This window comes from Quercus suber, unplaced genomic scaffold (assembly GCF_002906115.3).
Source record: "Quercus suber isolate HL8 unplaced genomic scaffold, Cork oak 2.0 scaffold_333, whole genome shotgun sequence".
Taxonomy (NCBI): domain Eukaryota; kingdom Viridiplantae; phylum Streptophyta; class Magnoliopsida; order Fagales; family Fagaceae; genus Quercus; species Quercus suber.
The window spans coordinates 3,952-26,571 of record NW_027069786.1 but is presented as its reverse complement, the minus strand read 5'-3'; the positions used below and the strand labels follow the sequence as shown (position 1 = coordinate 26,571).

At 34.7% G+C, this 22,620-nt stretch overlaps 1 protein-coding gene across 1 annotated transcript; it reads left to right on the top strand.

Moving 5' to 3' along the window:
- Positions 1-4,547: 4,547 nt before the first annotated feature.
- LOC112030346 (uncharacterized) lies at positions 4,548-7,155 on the top strand. The gene is made up of 2 exons (XM_024063033.2): positions 4,548-4,971; positions 6,074-7,155. Exons 1-2 carry the CDS (start codon positions 4,646-4,648, stop codon positions 6,942-6,944), a joined length of 1,197 nt encoding a protein of 398 aa, XP_023918801.1. The 5' UTR covers positions 4,548-4,645; the 3' UTR covers positions 6,945-7,155.
- Positions 7,156-22,620: the final 15,465 nt, after the last annotated feature.

The following is a 22,620-nucleotide window of genomic DNA, read 5'->3' as shown; positions in this document are numbered from 1 at the left end:
GCACGGATTCGATTATTCTATACCTCGTTTCATCACTTCTATTCGAGGTATTTGTATAGTAGTCATTCCGAAGCTTATTTCCGATGTGCTACATGTCCTGAGGGTATCACATCCTGATTACCTCGGTTGTCCTCGTTAGCGGATTGTGTCCAAAGACGAACTCTCAATTCTCTTTTGTGAGACACCTTCACCTTGAGGTGACTGTCAAACTCCCCTTGCTCAGGCTTTGCAAAAGGTCCGAGGTTCCTTAACATGGTGATGACATTCATTCTTCATCCTTTGTCTCACTATAACTCTATTATTAAGCCTCGTGCTCGCTTTTTGCTTGCCCTCATTTAGGATCTTACCATAGACTTTCCTTCTTACTTCATTCTCTTTCTCATTGATATCTGTAGAGACATGGTGACCTGTGATAAGCTTATCTCCCCTTCTGCTACCACAAGGATCATTCACCACTCCTCTGTTCCTTATCTCGAGTCTTCTCATGTCTCCATCATAGGTGCTATTAGCGCGGTGTCTGTTAGATGGAGCGAGGCCCAGCTTCGACCGAAGTGGCCATGGACCGAGATGGCAACTCCTCCAGCCTATTCCTATTTATCCACCTCTGCACCTTCTTCCTCCGTGGGTGGTGTGACTCTCGAGGCCATCATGACACAGCTTGAGCGCAATGATGCTCGCATTGGCACTCTCAGTAATGAGTTATGTCAGGTGAACACCCGTGTTGGTCGTATTGCACGACGGTAGGCTGTTATGGGTGGCTTCATTGCGTCTTCATCTCTATCTCCACAGGCTTTCAAGGATGAGGGTGATGATGGTGACTCTAATGGTGATGATGATGCTAATAAGGATGAGGATGCTAGTTTTTCCGGTGATGAGGAAATGACTGCTTCTTAGTGACTAGCCCTTTGTCATTCGTGACAAAAAGAGGGAGTAGTTTTGGGTATGAGAGTAGTCATATACTTAGGGGGAGAGTTAGCATAAGACATTTTTGTTAGGGGGAGTGATTTTTTTTATGAGGATGTAGTGAGGATTTTTGTATCTTTTCTTTTCCTTCTCTTTTAGATACATTATTCTTCTACATTGGTCTTGTGACCTCTTAGTGATAGCAAACATTGTATTCATTATTGATGTATATATTTGATAATGTTGTTATCAAATTTTCACCTATCTCTACATGTGTTGTTTCTTTTCTCTCTTTATATACATGGTTCTCATTTTGTACGCAATCTTTTACTTTTGTTTCACACTAAGATGCTGTGATAAGTTTTGTTTAAAGTGTTTCAGAAATACAAGTTGTCAAAATTTTTCATGCCATGAACTCTCTTCTTGCAAAATTTTTCAAGAGTTTGTGTTAGGGTAGATTTTATTGTATTTAACAATTGATTATGGGTTGAGTGATTTATGAATTCTCTCATATTTCATTTGTTTGTTGTGGTTTTGTCACTGATTGCCAAAGAGGGAGATTGTTAGGACATATGTGGAACATGTTATGAACATATGTCATTTAGAATTGGCTAATCCTTTGACAAAATGCACTTTACTTGTAATTGGGTAGATCTAGAATGTATTTAATTCTTCAAGAAACATGTTGTTCAAGTCAAGAGTTAAAGTCATGCAAATTTATTCAAGAAACAAGTGCAGAAGTGCTGTATTTTAAAACTCGACAAATAACTTGATAGATTGTATCTATCGAGGTTTAAAAGGCAATATTAGCCCGATACTCGACAGCTGCTCAATAGATACCCTATCTATCGAGAATTACGAAATTCAAATTTCCAGATCTGTTTTTCATGCATATCCAAGCTATATGTTTAGGTTTTCTTTTCTCATAACCCTAGACATATATAATGATTATTTTAAGAGCCGTCTCACGGGATGCAAAGTGTTGAAAAATTTAGACCCCGGTTGATAAAATTAATAAGTTTTAAACCCAAGTTGTTAATTAGATTTATTATGAATAAAACTTGTTAAAACAAACAAACATCAATATCATGTCAAAATCATGCAGTGGAAAAATAAATAAGACAAGATATGATAACCCAGGAAAACTAATGAAACAAACTAGATTCACCGTAAAAAACTTGAGGAAAACCTTCCCGAAAAGTAATCCCCTATAGTAAAGAAAAGTTTCAGATCTAGTACAAAACCATTGTCCTTAGACTCTACAATCCTCGTAGATGAACTCACAACAGAAACCTTCTATCACTTCAGAATCTTTAAACTCTTCAATATGTGAACGCCACCATTTGATGCACAAATCTCAGTACATAACTAATCAATTGTGTGGATCCCAATATGCGACTTAATCACCAACTAGAGAAGGTTGTTGGCTACAAAGTTTTTCACTTTATCAATAATGAAGATCAAGAAGCACTTGGTTACAAAACCCTAAGGTACAAAGACGCAATAGCTTCTTTCAGAGAGAATAAGGCATCGGTCATCTTTTGCATATGTTCTCCTTGTATTCTCTTATGTGATGACCTCTAAAATAAGCCTTATATAGGTCTAGGGTTGTGAATAAAGAAACCCTACACATACATGTCATCATGGGTCGAAAATCAGATCTAAAAATCTAAATTCCCGTAACTTTGATCGATCGGGAGGTGAGGAGTTTTAAACTTCGATAGATACAGTTATTGAGAAGCTATCAAGGAGTTGTTGAGGAAATAAGAGCTTTCTTGATCGATCTACCAGTTGTCGAGATTGTGATAAGAAGAAGTTGAAAATCTCGATAGATAGTATAGCTGTCAAGAGGTGTTGAGTAGCTATCGAGCTATCTGTCTGCAGGTGTTAAGCTATTTGTCCAACTTTATTGAACAACTTTTCTTCACTTGTTTCTTGGTCTAATCTTCATGGCTTTAATACTAGACTTGAACAACATGTTTCTTGAAGTATTAAACACATCTTAGATCTACCAAATTACAAGTAAAGTGCATTTTGTCAAAGGATTAGCCAACTACATAAAATATTGACATATGTTCCTAACAAGTGAATCACATATGTTGTTGCACTTATTGTTACATGCATATTGTGACCAAAAACAATCTGCCCTAACTCATCTTTCTCTTGAAGAAGCTGCTGTATTTGTGTACCGTAAGGTTTTGTGACCAATGAGCTTTTTGATCTTTATCGTGTGGATGAATTGAAAAACTTTGTAGCCAACATCTTTCTCAAGTTGGTATGTTAGTCACGTATTAGGATTCGTGCATCGATTGGTTAGTCACGTACTTGGAGCCGTGCATTAAAAAGAGAGATTGTCACTACATTACAAGTCCAATTGTGTATTGGGGTAAGGGTTCAACTGTAAGTTGGTATAAGATATTGAGATTCCTTTACTTGTAATAGCTTGTTTTGATAATAGTAGATTCTCGAGAGTGGTAACCTTAAAGTCACCCGGTGGAGTTTTGCCTCGGTAGTTTTCTCCATTAGTAAAGAAATCACCTGTGTCAAATTTATTTTTCACTGTATTAAACTTAGTTGGTGATTTGTTTGTGCTACCATGCATACTATATGTTAAATTGACTTAATTAATTCACTTGGCTAATTAATTGGTTAATTTACCCTTTAGGTTAATACATTCTTAGTCTATCAAAAATAATAATGAATAAACAAGTTTGATACAACAAACAATATCCCAAATAATTAACAAGAATGTAAATAAGCAATAATAATATAAATTTAAGTAAATTTAGGAACAATCTCACAGTGTTATAGAATCACACAAAAAGCGTTATCCTTAAAAGTTGATATGTGCCACCCAAAGTAAAATTTGGTGCGATTGGTTCTCTTGGCCAAACAACCCCACAAGATTAGACTATAGCGTCGACTTTTGTGCTGTACGCACTTCCACTCACAAAAGGTTCAAGAACAACCTTCTATTGTTTTTCCTTCAAAAAAAGAAACAAATATTCTTGTAGAAAAATATGTGGGAGAGAAAGATAATAGAGTTTTGTATATCTAAAATATAGAGTAGTAAAAAGATCCTTTAGAAAATGTATTATGATGAGTATTATATAAGCTACTTATGAAGGTAATAGTTTATAGTTATTGGTTACTAATAACCCTTAAAAGCGCAACGGCTATATAATCAATTATTGTCAAACGGCTATTTTTCTCATAATTTTTTAACGGCTATTTTTCTTATAAATTTGCAACAGTTAGAAAATAAATAAGAATAAAAGTGTTTAGAATAAACACCTACACCAACAATATTCACAATACGCGAAGAATTCCCCCTTATTTGAATGATTCCAATCCTTCAGTTATCTGTGCTTCCCTCTATATAATCAACCGATCTATAATTGATTGTTCTTATCCTCGAAGGGAAAAAAAAGTCTTGGTTTAATTAGAGGATATTGGACTCCTTCCACGTTGACAGTGACTAGTTCTGGTAATGCCATTTTGCAAGTGGCTAAGGCTAAGTCTTAAATAAATTTGGTCAAAGTCAATTTTGACATACCATGAATAATTGGACCCACCAATATAATAATAATAATAATAATAACAATCATTATAAAGGGTCCTACATATAGGGGAGTCAGGTCAGCTAAGCGGTAACTCAAGCAAAGACCACAAAGAACAAGCTACAAAGCCAAAAAGAAATTGTGGTAAAGCAAGGATCAAAGTTTATTTGAACTCTTGAGAGATGTACGTGACAAGGCCTCTTTCATTATACAGAAAGTCTCCTGATGCGCTTTCCTTGCCTCCGCCAGAGGGTCCGAGTTCTGGTATTTTGGTCATCCAAGATGAAGAAGCTGAGCCCACTTCATGTTTCGGATTGTTTAGGAGTAATGACATCAAGGACCTTCCCTTTCCCCAGAACAAGAGCCTAGAACATCGATACACAACAGGCATCGGGGTCGCGTGTAACACAGTTCATCATTTTCAGAATGTTATCTTCATTCCAGTCCTTAATCAGCCACTGTCTTCCAACCTCTACTATGCGATACAACCACACGGGAAGGATAAAGGGTATGCATTACTTATCACAAACAACGCTTACTTAATTACCTTAAGATTATGACTATCATTACTCATTATTGATATTTGTTTATTATATGTTGAAACTATCTTTGTATACAATTTAATTACCTATCCTGATGCAAAAGAATTTCCCAAGACTGATGCAACTAGGAGCACTGAACGACCTGAACTGTAGGCTGCCAGGCCATATAAAGTAGGGGAGAAGTTAATTGATGACCGAGGAGATTGGTTTAGGAAATATTTTAAGAAATATTTTATGAGAAAAAAACTAATTAATTAGTTTTTTTTTTTTACGGTTTTTTATGTTTTTTATGAGAGTGGTGTCAAAAGTTTTTTAAAATAATTTATTAACAATTGTCTTAAAAGCCGCTGTTAAAATGACCTAATAAGTAATAGATCTCAGCCTATCATTGATGACATAAATTCTAGCTCCAACATTAATTAGTTTTGCCTGTTTTGGCAACTTGCATTTTACCATTGACAGGCAATATTATTGGTGACTTGTTTGCCCAATGATAGGAATTTCTGGCTGCTGAGTATACGTAGTGGATGTTTCTGGAGGTGGAGGAGTGCCTAGCAATTTTAAGAAAAATGAAAATAGAAAGTTTAAGATTGATGAAATGTGGGTGGGAGACCCGGCTAGATGCTTCTCTATCAGCGATGCTTGGGAACTAATTAGATATAGACAGCAATTCCCCTTCTCGGCGAAATACTTCTCTGTTTTTAGAAAGCCATTCCTAGACACTTAACATGGTCATCTTGTTGCTTACTGTACAACAAAGACTGAGTAATTGAGATAAAACTATTATCATATTGACACCATATAGTTTAGTTTAGTTTTTCTTTTGCAGACTAAGCCAAATCCTTTTGTTGTGTACTTGTGTTTAAGTTAAGATGCGTTTCTGGTTCATAGTCCTCGAGTCAACTAATGTCAATGCAAGTTTGTTTTCTTCCCTGGGGTATGCCTGGCCCTATATGCCCCAGTGATGTTGTTCTTGGTTTTCTTTAGTTTTAATATAAATTTACTTACCAAGAAGAAGACATGTTTTACTAATTAATTGCTCTAATTCGTATTCCAATTGTTTTCTAGGGAAGCATTCACAAATTCAAAGGAGGATCATACGGACGTATGCTGTTTTAGTAGCAACACTTGTGATTTACCAACACAATGTTTGGATCCCAATAATGTATATCAGCAATTTGAAATGCGTCGCCAAGGAGGGACCATGAATAATTGGGGTGGTTTTGTTGCCAAATCCGTAGCTCTAGATGGAATTCCTCCATATTTTTTGGGGAAAAAAGGGTGGAAAGTATGTGCCTCAACTTCCCCTGATTTCGAGTTAGGTGAAGCACAAGGCCTAGACACTGCCCTCCGTGTGCACCTACCAGAATTCAACTTACCATTATCCAATATGAGCTCACAACCTGTGGTTGTGGGAAAATGGTACTGTCCCTTCATGTTTATTAAGGAAGGAATAAAGACATTGAAGGATAACATGGGAAAATCAATATATTATGAGATGACACTTGAGCAAAAATGGGAACAAATATTTTCATGTGAGAATAATTATAGTTATGGCAATACTGTGGTGGTGGATGCTGTTGTTCAAGTAGAAGTGGTTACAGTTTCTGGAAGAGAAGCTCAAATTGATGATAGAAATGTGGCTGACGGGTTGGTGTGGTTTAGGAGTTCTAGTAATGTGGGACAACAAAGCAGTGTGGCTTTGAGTCTAGCAATAGTTGAGAGAATGAAGTGGGAGCAGGAAAGGGCTGGGTGGGTTGTGGGGAATGAAAGGCATGTGACAGTGAAAAGAGTAGAGGAGTTTGGGGGGATAGGTGGGTGGAAGAAATTTGGCTGTTATGTTTTGGTTGAGAGGTTTGTATTGAAGCGACTCCATGGAAGTTTGGTACTGAGCTATGATTTTAAGCACACTCATCAGATTAGATGCAAATGGGAATAAGAGTTGCTGCTATTCTTTGGAGCACCCTTGGCAACCCTTTCATCTTCTACATAAATTTGATTGTATTGTTGTTCGTTAATAAGAGTTTCGTTTGGTTGAGAGGATAAATGTTAGGATTAATGCCCTAAAATCCTATTGTTTGCTACGTATGACAATATATTCTATGTAATAAACTTGTTTTTATTATTATCTAAAATAATGTTAGCATGGATGTTTAGATATTATCATATAGTCCTTGAGATGCATTGCACGCTACAACAAATTTGACTTTTTTCAAGGGTCAAAACCCTTGAAAAAAGTATTAAAAAACTTTGAGAAAAATTATTTTAAGAGTTCTATTAACCCTTGATAACCTTTGAAACTTATACCATCGAAAATGAAATTTTGAAGGCCTTCATGGCCCTCAAAATTAGTGCTCTAATCTTATTTTAAAGGTCAATAAACCCTTAAATATCCTTTTACCAAGGTTTAAAAGATTTACATTTACAACCCTTGATAAATAATGTTATTTAAGGGGGTCTCTTGACCCTCAAAATAAGATTTTATTTTTATTTTTTAAAACCACAATCATGCACAATATATATACACACACTGATATTGATGTATAGCAAAAGTGATATTGTTGGTCTCAAAAGTGATATGTCAATTATTGTTTAAGAGAAAGATATCAACAGCCACACTATATAAAGACCAAATCTGTCCAAGAGTTAAAAGTTTTGATACATTTTATTCTTCATAATCATCTCCAAAGTAAGAAGTCATCAGCTAGTGCAATTGAACATTTCAGCCATTATGGGTGCCCTCAAGTTTCTGAAAAAGAGAGAATGATACAAATTATGAAATTGAAACATGTAACGAACACCAGAAGAAACACATGAAGAATAACCTAAAAGCAGGAACAGACTTCAGTGGAACCAAAACTAGTGAGATACCAAATTATCCAATAAATAAGCTTACACCTATATAAAATAATAAAGGGCCACAACATAGATCTTAAAACAAGCATAGTAATCATGGCATCCTATACTAGAGACACCCATTCCTACTCCAAACCACAGCTGTAGTAACCTTTCAAAAAAAAAAAAAAAGGCACATATGCAGATCAAATGTAGAGGATTATATGAATCTATTATGTTCCATGAACCTTACCAAGGAGCAATTCATGACCATCACTAGATCAATTACTTATGATTGCTCAAAAGTCCCTCTCCTAATCTTTAATAACTAGTCCCAAGTACAAGAGATTCACTGAACAATGGTTGATATCTGGTGATTTCAACATTACAGTTTTGAAAGGCATTCGGTTTGCAGAAAAAATACTATTGAGATAGATCATGCAACAATAGTACTTGTGTAAAATTGACCAAATTTCAACATATTTAATAACTTGCCAAGTTCTATGATTTTAACAGTCTTTATAGGGACCATTAATGACATGTGGTCTTCAATTTATCTAGGCAACTACAAAGTGTTCCAACCTTTCAGATGATGATTTAGCTTTATGCTTCACTGATTTTATATTCTGTAATGAATCAACAAGAGATGTGTCCGGTCCCTTTCTTGGAGGATCAACCACAATTACATCAGATCCCACCATCCAAAAAAGAGGTTCCTGTTTACTTGAAAATACATGATTGAATTAGTCCTGAACCATTCCATTGCTAAATCAAAGGCCAAACTCTAATATTATTCTATACAAGCACCATTTCATTTCCTGTAAAATAAAAGAATTTCATGTTGAAAAAAAATTATTGCAATAAGTATTAATCACATGTCGAATTATCATAAATTCCTTAAATTATGGGTTAAATGTCAACCTTTGAAGCATCTGCATGATGCCAACTGATGCTGCTATCTACAATTTTTGGTCGGCGGTCAGCTGTCATCTCAAAAGATAACTTTTATTCCTTATTAATCTCAATGCATTTGACAGACCTGAAAAACAATAATGACAACAATGAGTAAGAAATTTTGAAAATAAAGAGTAAGACTCTAGGCCCCAGTGCATTAATAACTATCTTGGTTCTTGCCTGCATTTTCTAGTAGTTGCTAATGATAATCCAATTACACCAGCTCCTGCATACAGATCAGCAACAGATGCACCAAAGTAGCATTGGACTGAATATTATTATTACTTGTGTCAAAATAAGATAAAATTATGCATGTCTTGCTATCAAGTTCTAGTTATCTAAAATAAAAAACTGAAAATAAACCTAAATGATGCAACAAAACATAAAAGTACAAAAACTTGGGCATCCCAAACAAAAGGCAGGATCTAAATCCCAAGACTCATGTTCTTTATGCTTTCCAGCCCATAAATCCTATCTTTTCATGTTTCATGTTCTTAAGCTCTAAGGATATGATAAATGCAAGTACATGGCAATCAAAAGAGGAACCAGAAACAGTCTACCAGTCCACTGTTTCTATGACTAAAACAGTTTTTTTTTTTTTTTTTTGGGTGAAAAATTTATTTGGTCATTTAGAAAGTGTTAATGCAGCAAATCAGAAACTCATTGGCAAGCTGAGCAGAAACTTTTCAAGAAGTAACTGCTAAGAACTGTCAAAAAATAGACAACAAGAACATCCCAAAAATAGTATAAGTAAATATCAAATAATGGGGGATCAAGGGGATTCTAAGTAGATGTATAGCCACATATTTAATGCTCCCTAGTATTAGAAAATCCAAATCCAGATACTAGTGCTACCATGTTTTGGCACGTTTTCATCAGAGATAATGGTTGATAAGAAATTCTATTAGCATTCCAACTCAGAACTGAAGGAAAACTGCTTCTTTGATTAAAATTTGAATATTAGTCTTTGTTTTGGATAGCTGGTTTGGTTTCTCATGAGGTATGCCAGCTTTGTGCCTTCTTTAGCCAATTCATGAAGATGAAACACCACCTATCAAATCAACCCCATAAAGTCCTTTCTAACATATGATTTTTTCTAGTTGACATAACTAGAACTTAGGGAGAAGGGCAGAACAGAAAAAGCCTTTTAGTAAATAAAAAAAAGGGAGACTACAAGTCAGAACAGAAAACAAATCTGTTGAAAGAAATAAAAGACAAAGCATAACAGAGCTGATACTTTTTTACATCAGCCTAGAATGAATCTAGGGGGATTAGAATGTGACAAGACTAAAGTAGAGAATGTAAAGGTACTTGCAAGTACTGAAAAAGCAAGCATAAAGAGTTAATGCCAATGAAGAGTAGGAAGTCAAGAAATTAATAAAATATAAAAAGCATATGGTACAAAAAGCAATACATAACTATAGAATGCAGGTTTTTCCCCCCTTATCTCAAACTTAAAGAACAATGAGAAACAGCAATAATGTGTAAGCATAGATAGCTCCACAAACATACAAATATCGATTGGCTTTACAATAACACCTGCGGACAGAATGTGGATCTGGATGAAAGAGACACTGCAAGAAAACTTTGCACAGATAGCACAATACATAGCCACAAAACTAGCTTAGCTTGGCTTTTTGCAAATGGCTTACCTTGGCATAGTAGTCCTTCCAGACTCTGCGAGCAATCTGATGACCACCCAAATCAAATGCTTTGAACTTAATTTTTCCAATACTCAACTCCTCTGATGTAGGGGGGAATGGGCAGAGTGGCTGTGTGTGGGGGAAGTAAGTAGTAAGTTAGGCAACGTGTGGAAGAATTAAAAAAAAATGGCATCTCGAGTTTTAGAAACTCGAGATTCATATTAAAAATCGAGTCTCAAAGATGCGCTTTGCGAGTGTTTTGCTGGTGAAAATGCCACACAAATCTCGAGTTTTAGAAACTTGAGTTCTATAAAGCCCTATAGTAGCATTTTTCTGCAAAATTTTTTTTATAGTGCCCAGGCCAGGTTCAGCGAGCCCTATAGTGGCATTTTTAAGCTCTATAGTGACGTTTTAGAGACTTATAGCGGCAGTTTTCTGCAAAAAAATTTTAGTGTCATATAGCCCTATAGCTCTATAGTGACGTTTTTAAGTGCCTATAGCGGCGTTTTCTGGAACTTGAGTATTTAAAACTCGATTTCTACTTGAATTTTTTTCCACTTCGGAGCAATCCACTTACAAAGTGAGACTTAAAAACTCGAGTTTTATCATGGAAATCGAGTTTTAGACACTCGAGATGCTAGTTTTCAACATTGATTTGAAACGTAACAACTATCTAAATTTTTTTATATTTATTGTTAAATGGAAAAAAAATTCTCTTATGTAGGGTATTGTGTCAGCTGTTGCTGTACTAATCTCTGAAAATCAATCAAAGAAGGCTCAACATCGCCCCATGACACCCAAAAAAAAATTGCCCAAATGGACATACGACAATGCAAGGATCATGATATTCCATAACAAATATCATCCCACTAATTTGAACCTTCATAATTCATAAAATTCACACACATTTTCAGCTTAACTAGGCCTTGCACAAAGAACATGATACTCCAAAACAATGCCGAGAGCCCTGAAGCCAAAACTCTGATAATTAAAAATTAAAAAGACAGAGAGAGAAATACGCATTAGATCCGAATACTACAAACAAAGACAAAGAGAGTGCCCAAGCATTTTCCACACAATAAAACAACAAACAATATAAATTAACACATATATCAACAATCGCGTAGTAACTCAGCAATTGATAAACTAATAGTTCTTGAATCCAAAGCGAAATAGAGAATCAATATTCATTCATCAACACAGTCAGAATACGAAAAGGCAGCAAATTCAAATTGATTTTCACAAGCCTCACTGATCCAAACAAGTAGTGCAGTTATACTAAGATCTGATTCGATGAGAATCTGAATGAAAAAAAAACAACAAGTGTATTTTGAGGGACCTAATAACCTTTGAGATAACGTTTAGTAATATCGCCCTTGTATGTATAGATTGTATCGACATATTTTAGTAAACCCTCGATAAAAGAGGGTCGAAATAACTAAAGTTTGTTGTAGTGGTATGTGATTTATGTGATTTAGTCACAAAAGATATAAATCACAAGTTTTTTGTAAACTCAAAATCTTAGTTTGTAGTCGGTAATAAAATTGGGCATTTCATCTGTAAAGACTATAACATGTCAATTAAGATGATTTGTTTTGATTATGGAAGTGAAGACTTCTAATTGATATGTTAATATGTTAAGTATATAAAACATATTGACCTGGACCATTGTGAGATTTATTATTTTATTAACGACTGTCAAATGAATAATGAATCTCACGATTTCTCATTTACATAAACTCTCAATCTTGAGGGAATAGTGATCCTGATCATGAAATGTAAGTTGCTTTGATATATCAGGAGTGAGATCTAGAAAAACGGTTAAAATCTCAGTATGTTGGGCAACCACACGTAATGTTGAAGGGACAAATATTCTCAAGATGAAATTCAGTCTCTTTATAGAGATATAAAATATTCTCTTGAGATAAGTTTAATGGATTTGGTTATTCAGAGTGTTAGGCCTAACAACTTTAGTAAAGAGGTACTAAAGTTTGTATTTTATGAAATTAGATTTCATAAAGTATATATGAATAACTTAAAGGATTAAACCGAGTAGTCAAGGATCAAGATATAGTAATCTTCAAAGTGACAATTATATCTTATGATTTTGTATTACTACGAATATTTTAATGAAGGGGTTATATGTTTAAGAAAGTCTTGGGATATAATTTATTAATAAGATCTAGAGTGCAATTATATTTCTATAGTGGTATTGAATATAATCAATGGCAATTTTGGGCTTGTCAGGAGTTGACAGATAAGTTTAAAGCCCATTAGAGCTAGAGTTTTATAAAGCCCAATTAGGTTGGTCCAAAAAACTAACCCAATTAGATAATCAGTTATTTATTTAATAAGAGTTATTAAATAAAGTAACTGCTAAGTGCAGAAATATATGTATGATTAAAAAGGGGAAAGATTTTAATTTTTTTTTTTTAGAGAGACACTTGGTAATTCTCTTGAATAAGTACATATAGAACTAATTGAGACCACACATTTTGGACACATTGTGGAATTAAAGTGAAGATTGAAAGGCTTCCCAAGTTCAATCTTCATTTGTTTTGAATTTCGCTGCATCAAGATACGCTTTCTTGTTCTTTGTTTCTAAAATTCAGATGTTGCATGCTATCTCACATGAATGAAGTAAATCCATTTATATTTTGCTGCGTGTTTTTGTATGAGATACAAAACAGTATTTTCCAAGTGTTTTCCTAACATTCGGTATCAGAGCGGTCTTCAATCTCATGTTTGTATGACGTGTTGAGTGAGTTTTAGAATCAAAGAAAACTATTTTCATGTTTTTGAAAATTCAGCGGTAATTTTTCTGCATATTTTAGAACTATTGTTTGATAAAACTGATATTAATGTTATGATGTTGTTTAAGTTTGATTTTAACTGTGTCATAATGAACTTAGAGACTATAGCATCAATGAAATTTAGTTTTGATCTCAATCTCATTCTAATATGATTAAGGAACTATGTTTTGTTCAAGTGAAACATCAAAAACAGTTCCTAGAAAAAAGATGAAAAATTCAATTTCATGAGTCTCAACTAATCAAGAAATCCTTTTGATCGATCAAACAGGAATCAGGAATCGATCGAGTCATCCAGAGACTTTGTGATGAATTTCTTCAATTTTTCGATCGATCGAGAATTCCTTTTAATCAATCAGATGTTCCTTTCAATCAATCAAATAGGAATCAAGAATTGATTGAGTTATCTAGAAACTTTGAAATGGATTTATTTAATATTTCAATCGATCAAGAAATACCTTTGATCGATCAAATGAGCTGTTTTTTGAAATTTCACTAAGTTTTAAAACATAGATAAAGTGCAAAGCCATGTATGATGAGATTACACATTTTTTTTTTCCAAATAAAAACCTTTCTTTTAAAATTTCTAGTGGGAGAGAGATTCAAGGGTTGACTCTCACGGCCTCCATTACTAGTTCATAGTAAAGTGAAGTAGGCACCTTGTCTTGGCCTCAAGCCTTGTATTCCATGTGGAGGGTGTTTATTTCATAGTACTACAAGGTTGAACTTCTAGTTTTATAGTGGTGTGAGCAAACACCTCGTCTTGGCCTCGAGCCTTGCATTCCATGCGGAGGGTGCTCTGTATCATGGTACTACTAGATTAAACTTTTGATGATAGATGAAATGTGGCTACACATGACTCTAGGTAATGGTGTACATTAGACTAAATATTATAGTATCCTTTATGCTGAGTTCTTAGTATTATTATTTAGAGGCTAAATGAATAACAACATATTATTAGTGTTTGATAAGAGTTATCAAGATAGCACTAATAATGAAAGATATTTTCAATCAATCATAGTATTTAATGTTCACTCTATGCTGAGGGATATTGAATATGGGATTGGATTGTTGTTGCATATTTTATATTATGGTTTTATTGAAGTTCCATACTATATAGGCTAAATAGACAATGTCCAGTTTACTTATAATATTCATGTTGATTGTTTTCAGATTTAATCATGGCATCTTTTAGCCCACTTGTTATTATTCTTAATCAAAACAAACTGAATGGATCAAACTATGTTGATTGGAAAAGAAGCTTAGACATTGTTTTCATCACAGAAGAGCACAAATTTGTGCTTAATCAACTATGTCCAAACTTTCTTTCATTAGATGCTCCTTCCAAGGAAAAACAGCGATATGATCGTTAGCAGAAATCTAATGAGATGGCTAAGTGCTATATCCTAGCATATATTTCAAATATTCTATAGCATCAAATGCAAGATGTGGAACTAGTTTCAGACATAATGTTAAGTTTGAAGGAGATGTTTGGTGAGCAAGGCCATTTAGCTAGGCAAGACACTATAAGGCTTATCTTGAATACCAAAATGGCTTAAGGGACTCCTATAAGAGAGCATTGTCTTAAGATGATCTCTTATCTGAATACACTGGAGGTTTTAGGTGGCAACATTGATGGAAAATCCCAAGCGGATATGATATTCCGATCATTGCTAGAATTATTCAAAGAATTCAGACTTAATTATAATATGAACAAAAAGATTTATACCTTGTCTGAATTAATGAATGAATTAGTGGTACTGAAAGGCATCCTTGGTACAACTAGTGTTGATACCAATATGGCTGAAGCTTCCTCTTCTAAGCCTAAGTTGAAAGGCTAGGGTGGTAAGAAGAAGAAGGACTTCACCAAACTTTGTATTACTTGTAGCTTAGATGAGCATCTCAATGAACAACTAAGCAATGTGAGCTTTGTGGTTCATTTTTGCGATGGGTATGGTTGGTTGATCTTTTATCATTTATATTCATATCATTTTTTTTGACAGGAAGGACAAAAAAATTATAAGAAAAATGCATAAATAACCATATCACCACTAAAACTCGTCAATCATAAACATCTATGTGTAGTTTAGAAAAGCTATGCTCGGTAAGGTATAGCACTTGCAAAGCAAAATCAGGATGCTTAGCTTACATAATTGGGTATTTTCTTTTCTCTCTCCTATATGCCCATGCATGATATACTTAAAAGAAAAAAAATATGCAAAGAACATGAAAAACAAAAAGAATCAAAATGCTTTTAATATGGTTGCAAGCATGTTTTTAGGAGATGTGGGAGTTATATGATGTACCTCAAAGGTGATGGTCCCCAATAAATAGTTATGATTGTGTATGGGTGTAATTGATCTTCTCATATCATTACTCTTCATAATATGAATCACTTATGCTTTCTTACAAAGTTTTCACACACAACACGCATATTCTTTACTTCTCTTGATACATGTGCAGGTACAATGTTATTTAGCCATCACAAGGAATACATGTGGTAATATAAGCTTACTAAATTGTCTAAACTTGTTTTTGAAAATAAATTCGATTAGACTTGTTTACAGTGCTTTGATCTAGGAATGCTATGCATCTAGAGTTGATAGTGTGTTTGAGTGCTTAGCATGTTGCTTGGATGTTTGTTATAGTGTCTATCTTATTGCATACATCTTGTGTTGTTTTTCCTCCTTGAAAAACCTTGTTTTTGGCCTCTCGATAGCTGCTAGATACCTTATCGACAACATCTCGATAGCAGCTGGACACATGCCTCTTCTATCGAGATTTCTGGATTTGTTCTCGACACCTCTCGATAGATAGCTCGATCTATCGAGCTAATTTCTTGGAGCTTCTATTAGCTCGATAGCTTCTCAACTCCTCTTTTATCTATCGAGACCTTTTTGTTGTCGACACTTCCTCGATACCTCTCGATCTATCAAGCTGCATTTTTCTATATATAGTTAAGGTTCGACCCAATTTTGCTCACTCTCAAACATCTCAATACCTCTCTCTTCTCTGTCAACCCAAACACTCATTTTTAACCAATATCTCTCTTCCCTTCAAGATTTCAGCCTTATCCAAGCTTCAATTTCTTGGTAAGTGTTCTTAATCCTCTCTTTTTCACCTTTTTCATGCATTTCATGCATTTAGACCTAGGTTTTCTAGTTTTGCGAAACTTTTGGGGTTTTTGTTAAAATTTTTGGGATGGGTCTTGTTTAATTGTTATCACATGTTCATGCATTGCATTCTATGTGCATTACAACATTGTTTCATGCATTCTAGGATTGTGTGACTGATTATATCTTATGAGTGCTGTTAGATTAGATTCGGTTTTTGCCCATGATGCAATATACTTTTGCACGTCATATGCTTATGCATTACCATGCATAGTTCTTTCTTTCCTTCTTTCCTGAACTTTCTGCTGTGTTTATGTTTTTTTTTTCTTCCCTCTTCTCGTTTAGTCTCTTGTCTATAGCACCTAAAAAGTCAGACCCCCCCAGAACCCGATCTTACGTCGTCGTTCTACTTCTTCATCTTCTTCTATTCCTCCTTTTGTTCGTTTTCATAACAAAGATGCCCAAAAGCACTTTGATGAGAACTTCTTTGACCAGGTGATTCATTCGGAACACCAAGTCATTCTGTCTGACTTTCCAGACACTCCTCTACCTGGTGCATTTCACTCTCGGGGATGGGCTTTCTTATGTGAGAAACCCTTGAGGTGTCCCTATGTGTTCATAAAGGATTTTTGCTCCAATATGCACACCATCGATACTTTTGTGCCTTGGTTTACTACATTATTTCGTGGTACACGTATCGTAGTTACCCCAGAGCTTATTTCCGAGGTACTACGCGTCCCTAGGGTGGATCATTCGGATTACCCTAGTCATAAGCGTCTCTCTTCTATCTCTAGAGACAAGTTGGCCTCACTATTTTGTGAGAAGACCATGTTGTGGGGAGGTTCTTTAAATTTCTTCACAACTAAGTTTGCTAAAGGTCCAAGGATCCTTAATATGGTGATGACCTATTCTCTTTCCACGATCACATTATAACATTATCACTGAGCCTTATGCTCGTTTTCTTCTCTCTCATGGAGGATATCTCTATAGATTTTCCGTCACACATGATAGAGTCTATTATAGAGGTCTATCGAGACACAGCTATACTTGATAAGCTTATCTTTTCTTTAGCTATCACACACATCCTCATACACATGCACGTCACCATTCATCCCTCTCCTTTCTTCTATGTCATGGTTGCTATTAGCAAAGAGTCTATTCGGAGGAGTACAGTGCAACTAGCTATGAAGCAGTCTCATGTGGAGACAACAGATGTAGCCCTTACCCTCGACTCTCTTCTTCATCTGCCCCTTCTTCCTCTTCTAGGGCAGATGTCTCTCTCGTTGACATCATGGATCAACTTCAGCACATGCGTGCTGATTTTGGTAGTCGTCTTGACCATATGTCTAATGAGATATATCAGATGAACACTAGAATCAATCGCATCACTTGTTGCTAGTCTCGCCTTAGTGGTTTCATGCCCTAAATCTTCACCTGAGCCTATTGAGGAGTCCTCTTATGGTGGAGATGATGATGATGATGCTAATGGTTTTAGCTCTTCTAATGATGATGAGATGACGACCTTTTAATGATGCACCTTTTGTCACTCGTAATAAAAAGGGAGAGTAGTTTTGTATATGAGAGTAGTCATTATGTTAAGGGAAGAGCTAGCATAGGATATACTAGATAGGGGGAGACTGCTTTGGGGGATGTAGTGAGGTTTTGATGTATCTTTACTCACTTCATGTACCATGGTCTTATGACCATTTTTACATACATTGTGTTCTTCTTTCTATATATATGATGATGTATGTTTTTCACCTTATCTCACATGTGTTGTTTCTTTTCTCTTTTTATACACATGTTTCTTCTTTTATACAACTTGTCTATGTTTCACACTTGATGCCTTGATAAATCTTGTTTAAGTATTTTAATTAAGACAGGTTGCAAGTCTACCATACCATGATCTCTCATCTTGCAAAGTTTCTCTATAGTTTGTAGTAGGGTTAGACTTATGTACTTTTGTAAGTTTTGGGATAGTTGTGTTAGACTTCTCTTATAAATGTTGTTTAAGGTTTTGTCATGAATTGCCAAAAGGGGAGATTGTTAGGGTCATATTTTTTGTAATTGGCTAATCTTTTGACAAAATGCACTTTACTTATAATTGAGTAAATCTAAGATGGGTTTAGTACTTCAAGAAACATGTTATTCAAGTCAAGTATTAAAGACATGAAGATTGATCTAAGAAACAAGTGAAGAAAAGCTGCTCATTAATTCTTGACAGATAGCTGCTATTGAGACTTAATTCAAAACTTGATAGATAGCTCGACACCAGCTCGATATATCGAGAATTAAGATTTCAAAATTTCTAAATCTAAAATTTGGCCCAAGCTAATGTGTATGTGTAGGGTTTCTTTTCTCACAACCCTAGACATATATAAGACTTATTTTAAAAGCCGTCATGTATGGATACAGTGAAAAAGTGCTTAATTTCTTTATAAGAAGATACTGCGTTTGTACGCTATTGGGTTTCATAACCAAGTGCTTTTTGATCTTCATTGTTGATGAAGTGAAAAACTTTGCAGCCAACAACAAGCATTCAAGTTGCTGGAGTTAGTCACGTACTAGGATTCGTGCAAATGAGTTAGTCACAAATTGGAGATTTGTACATCAAGGGAAAGAAAGCTACTACAAAATCAAGTCCAATTGGGTATTAGAGCGAAGGTTCAACTGTAGGTTGGTATTTCGGGATACGCTAGGGTAGTTGGTAAGATTTCTTATACTTGTATCGCTTGATTGTTGATTAGTGGATTCTTGGGAGTGGTGACCTTAAAATCACTTGGTGGGGTTTTTACCTTGCGAGGTTTTCCCTATTTGTTAGTATTTTTGGTGATTTGTTGGTGCCTCCATGATTTGCATGCAATTGAACCTAATTAATCAATTTAGGTAATTGAATTAATTAACCGGGGTCAAGCTATCTTAGCCCAACACAATGGAGTCCTTGACTCCCAAAATTATTTTAAATAAAGTGGGGATTCTAATTCCTTCAAATTCCAACATGACTAATTCTTTGGGATTCCTAATTTCTTAATCAAGATTGGAGTTAATAATTCTCAAAATAAAATGACCATAAAAATTGATTTGAGAAATTTTTCCAATTCCCAAAACTTGTTCATAAAAATAAAATAGGATTCTTGACATTCCTAATCACTTTCAAGTTTCTAACTTCTTCAAACTAATTCAATGGATCTTGAGATTAAAATCAATTATCTCATCCAAAACAAAATGAAGTCAATGCTTAATTAAACATCAAGTATTTGACTTAAATGTCCATTTAAATTGGAGAAAACCATATTTGAAGATTTTAAATCTAAAACCTCAACATTAAGAACTACGAATTTTCTTGATCCCTGTTAAGGGAACGTAGGCAACCTATGTACAAATAAATAAAAGCACATATCCCCTTAAGCATGAAAATAAATAAACTTATATACAAAGGTGACGTGGTTGGAATCAAAAAGTCTTTTCTTGAAACAAGGGATTGTAATTAAAAGATACATTATCTTGAATGGGCACTATTCACATCAATAAAACTCATACGCCAAAAGGCATATGGGTGAAATTATGTTTGATGAATTTTACTAAATAGCAATTCTTGTTAAACATAATTTAACAATTTTTGTTAAATATAATTTAAACAATTCTTGTTAACCATAATATGACAATTCTTGTTAAACATAATTTAAAAATTCTTGTTAAACATAATTTGATAATATTTGTTAAACATAATTTGACAATTTTTGTCTATATAATGTTTCGCGTGCCCGGTGGGACCCATTCTCCTTTTCATCTCCAACTATGTTAGTTATACATTTTATTTAATATGTTTTACTTTAGCATTGTAAATAGGTCTACCAATGGCTCCCTAAGTGACTATTTACTTTCACAAACTTCTTGCAATTGCATGAGGAGCTAGTGGTTGTCGCATGACATTCACCCTTGGTCACCCTTCCATCAAGCTCGAGGTACCAAATGATGAACACATAGACATAAGCGAGATCAGTGCCCCTTCACACAATTCCGGGGGGGGGGGGGGGGGGGGTGCCCCAAATTTGGACCCAAAAAGGAGCATGAGTAAAATTTAGGTTTGAGACCGAGAGGCCCCTTTTCCATCTACAGAGAAGAAGCAGATTATTGTCAAAGTTCCAAGGACCGTTTCTTTCAACCCATTCCAACTAGAACTCAGATGAGAATTTAAATTGGTAGATGTTTTTTCCTACATCTACGATTCTCAAATCTGACCCCATTTTTCAGGCGGCTCTAAGGGTGTTTTTTAGGGCACATTGATTCTGTTATCTATCAGTGAGAAGCTTACCAAAAAGGCTTAAAATGCACTCCTCCATCAGGTCTGGGCTATTCATGGAGGAGATTTGAATGTCTTCTTCTTCATCTTTTATGAGATGAAGATGTTGCAGATCTTATAAGATGGTCATATCCATGGGTACGCAAGGCTTTATGGATGATCCGTAGTGATTGGGGTGAAGAGGATTCAGGTTGGTGAGGGTAGTGGGAGTATGGGGTGAAGGGAGATCCTTTAGCGAGAAGGAGGGTGACTCGTGTATGGACGAGAGGTAGAGCTCCTGTGGAGAGAAAAGGCTCCTACATAGGGAGAGCTTCGTTGCATTGGGGGGATAGCACCACAAGTTTGGGTATTAAAATCTCTTGATGTCCATTTATGAATGGACCAGGCTAGGTCCCCACACCCCCCCCCCCCCTTGTTAATGTAAACACAAAATTTCAAGTTTGGGAATTAAATTATTTTGAAAGTGCCACAAATGTAAATATAGATTGATGAATAATTGGGTAAAATTCTATGTAATTTATTCTATTGTAAGGGAATAATTCTAAGATTCAATCACTTTGAGAAAAAAAAAAAGTCTTTGATTCAAGAATTGTGCCAATGCAAATATTGATTCAAACAAAAGATGTCCTTTGTTTCAATAGGAAAATAGACTGTGAGGTCTTTGGAATAAAATTGCAATTAATTTCTACTTGTGCACTTGTTTGAGACTCTTCGTTATTCTCGATCTTTGTGCTCTTGGAATATGCTTTGTATTTGAAGACTTGTAAGTAGAAATTCTTTTGAGCTTTTAATCTGGAATCCGACAAATCTTTGATGGATCTAAGTTACATAAGCTTTTGAAGGCCTTGGAGTTTGATTCTAGTAAAACTCTGAGACTTGGAATCATGATTTGAATGAATGTTTCTTCAAATGTTTTTCGAATTCAAAAGTTTCAATCGAATGAAGTTTTGAATGATGAAGTTCTTGGAGGTTTTAGAGGTTCATTCCAACAAAGCTCCAAAACTTTTGAGTGTCCCTTCTATAAGAAATGATTAATTATGTGCTTCTAAGTCTTGAGGAGGTTCAGTGACAAATAATTAATTTTGATAGGCAACACATGTAATAGTTTAAATGGAGGGACTTTATGCCTTGTTCTCTAAGAAATATATGGCATCATTTAATTTTTCAAAGTGTCTTAATTTTAAGTAGTAAATGGAAATATATAATCAAACTACTTATGTTACTTTAAATTAAAATATTAACATGTGATTGGCACTTTTTTTTTGGTCATTTTCAGTTGGTGTCGCTTGACGAATTTTTGTAAGTCTCAAAATAACAATAGTGGGCATTAAGTAGCACATGACACTTTATAATTGGCAATTTTGAACATACAACATGGACTTAGTGGTACGATGTGTCAAATTGTGATTGGTTGAGAAATTTCATCTTTACACTTAATTTTACCTAGTAAAATCTCTTGACTTCATTCATGAATCTTAAGATCATGTCATATATGCCACAATTTTTTCTCCTTTTTCCTTGTGCCATTCATTCATCAAAAATGTAGAAGAGCAAGTGGAGGCCTCCCTTAATGTGCTTCTAAAATTATTTATTTCAATAAGTCTAAGAGCACAAACATTTTCATAACTTTTTTTTTTCCACAAAATGATGATATGGACAATGATGATTGGTGCATAATAATAGTGGTCTCAATGGTAAGGTCATATAAAAGAAATTTTATTCTAACCACAATTGATCACCTTAGAAAATTGTGAAATATATTTATAAAAATATTCATGTTTCTATCATTACACTATTTATTTATATGCTTGTTTGGTAATTTAATTTTGGATCCAGCTCCCCTCCCATTTAGAATCCTCATGTTTTCTCCAGTTTTTATCTAGATGACTAACACATGGCAAATGACACATCCAAAGGTTAAAAAAAAAAAATTGGGTCTCTCTCTTTCATTATCTTT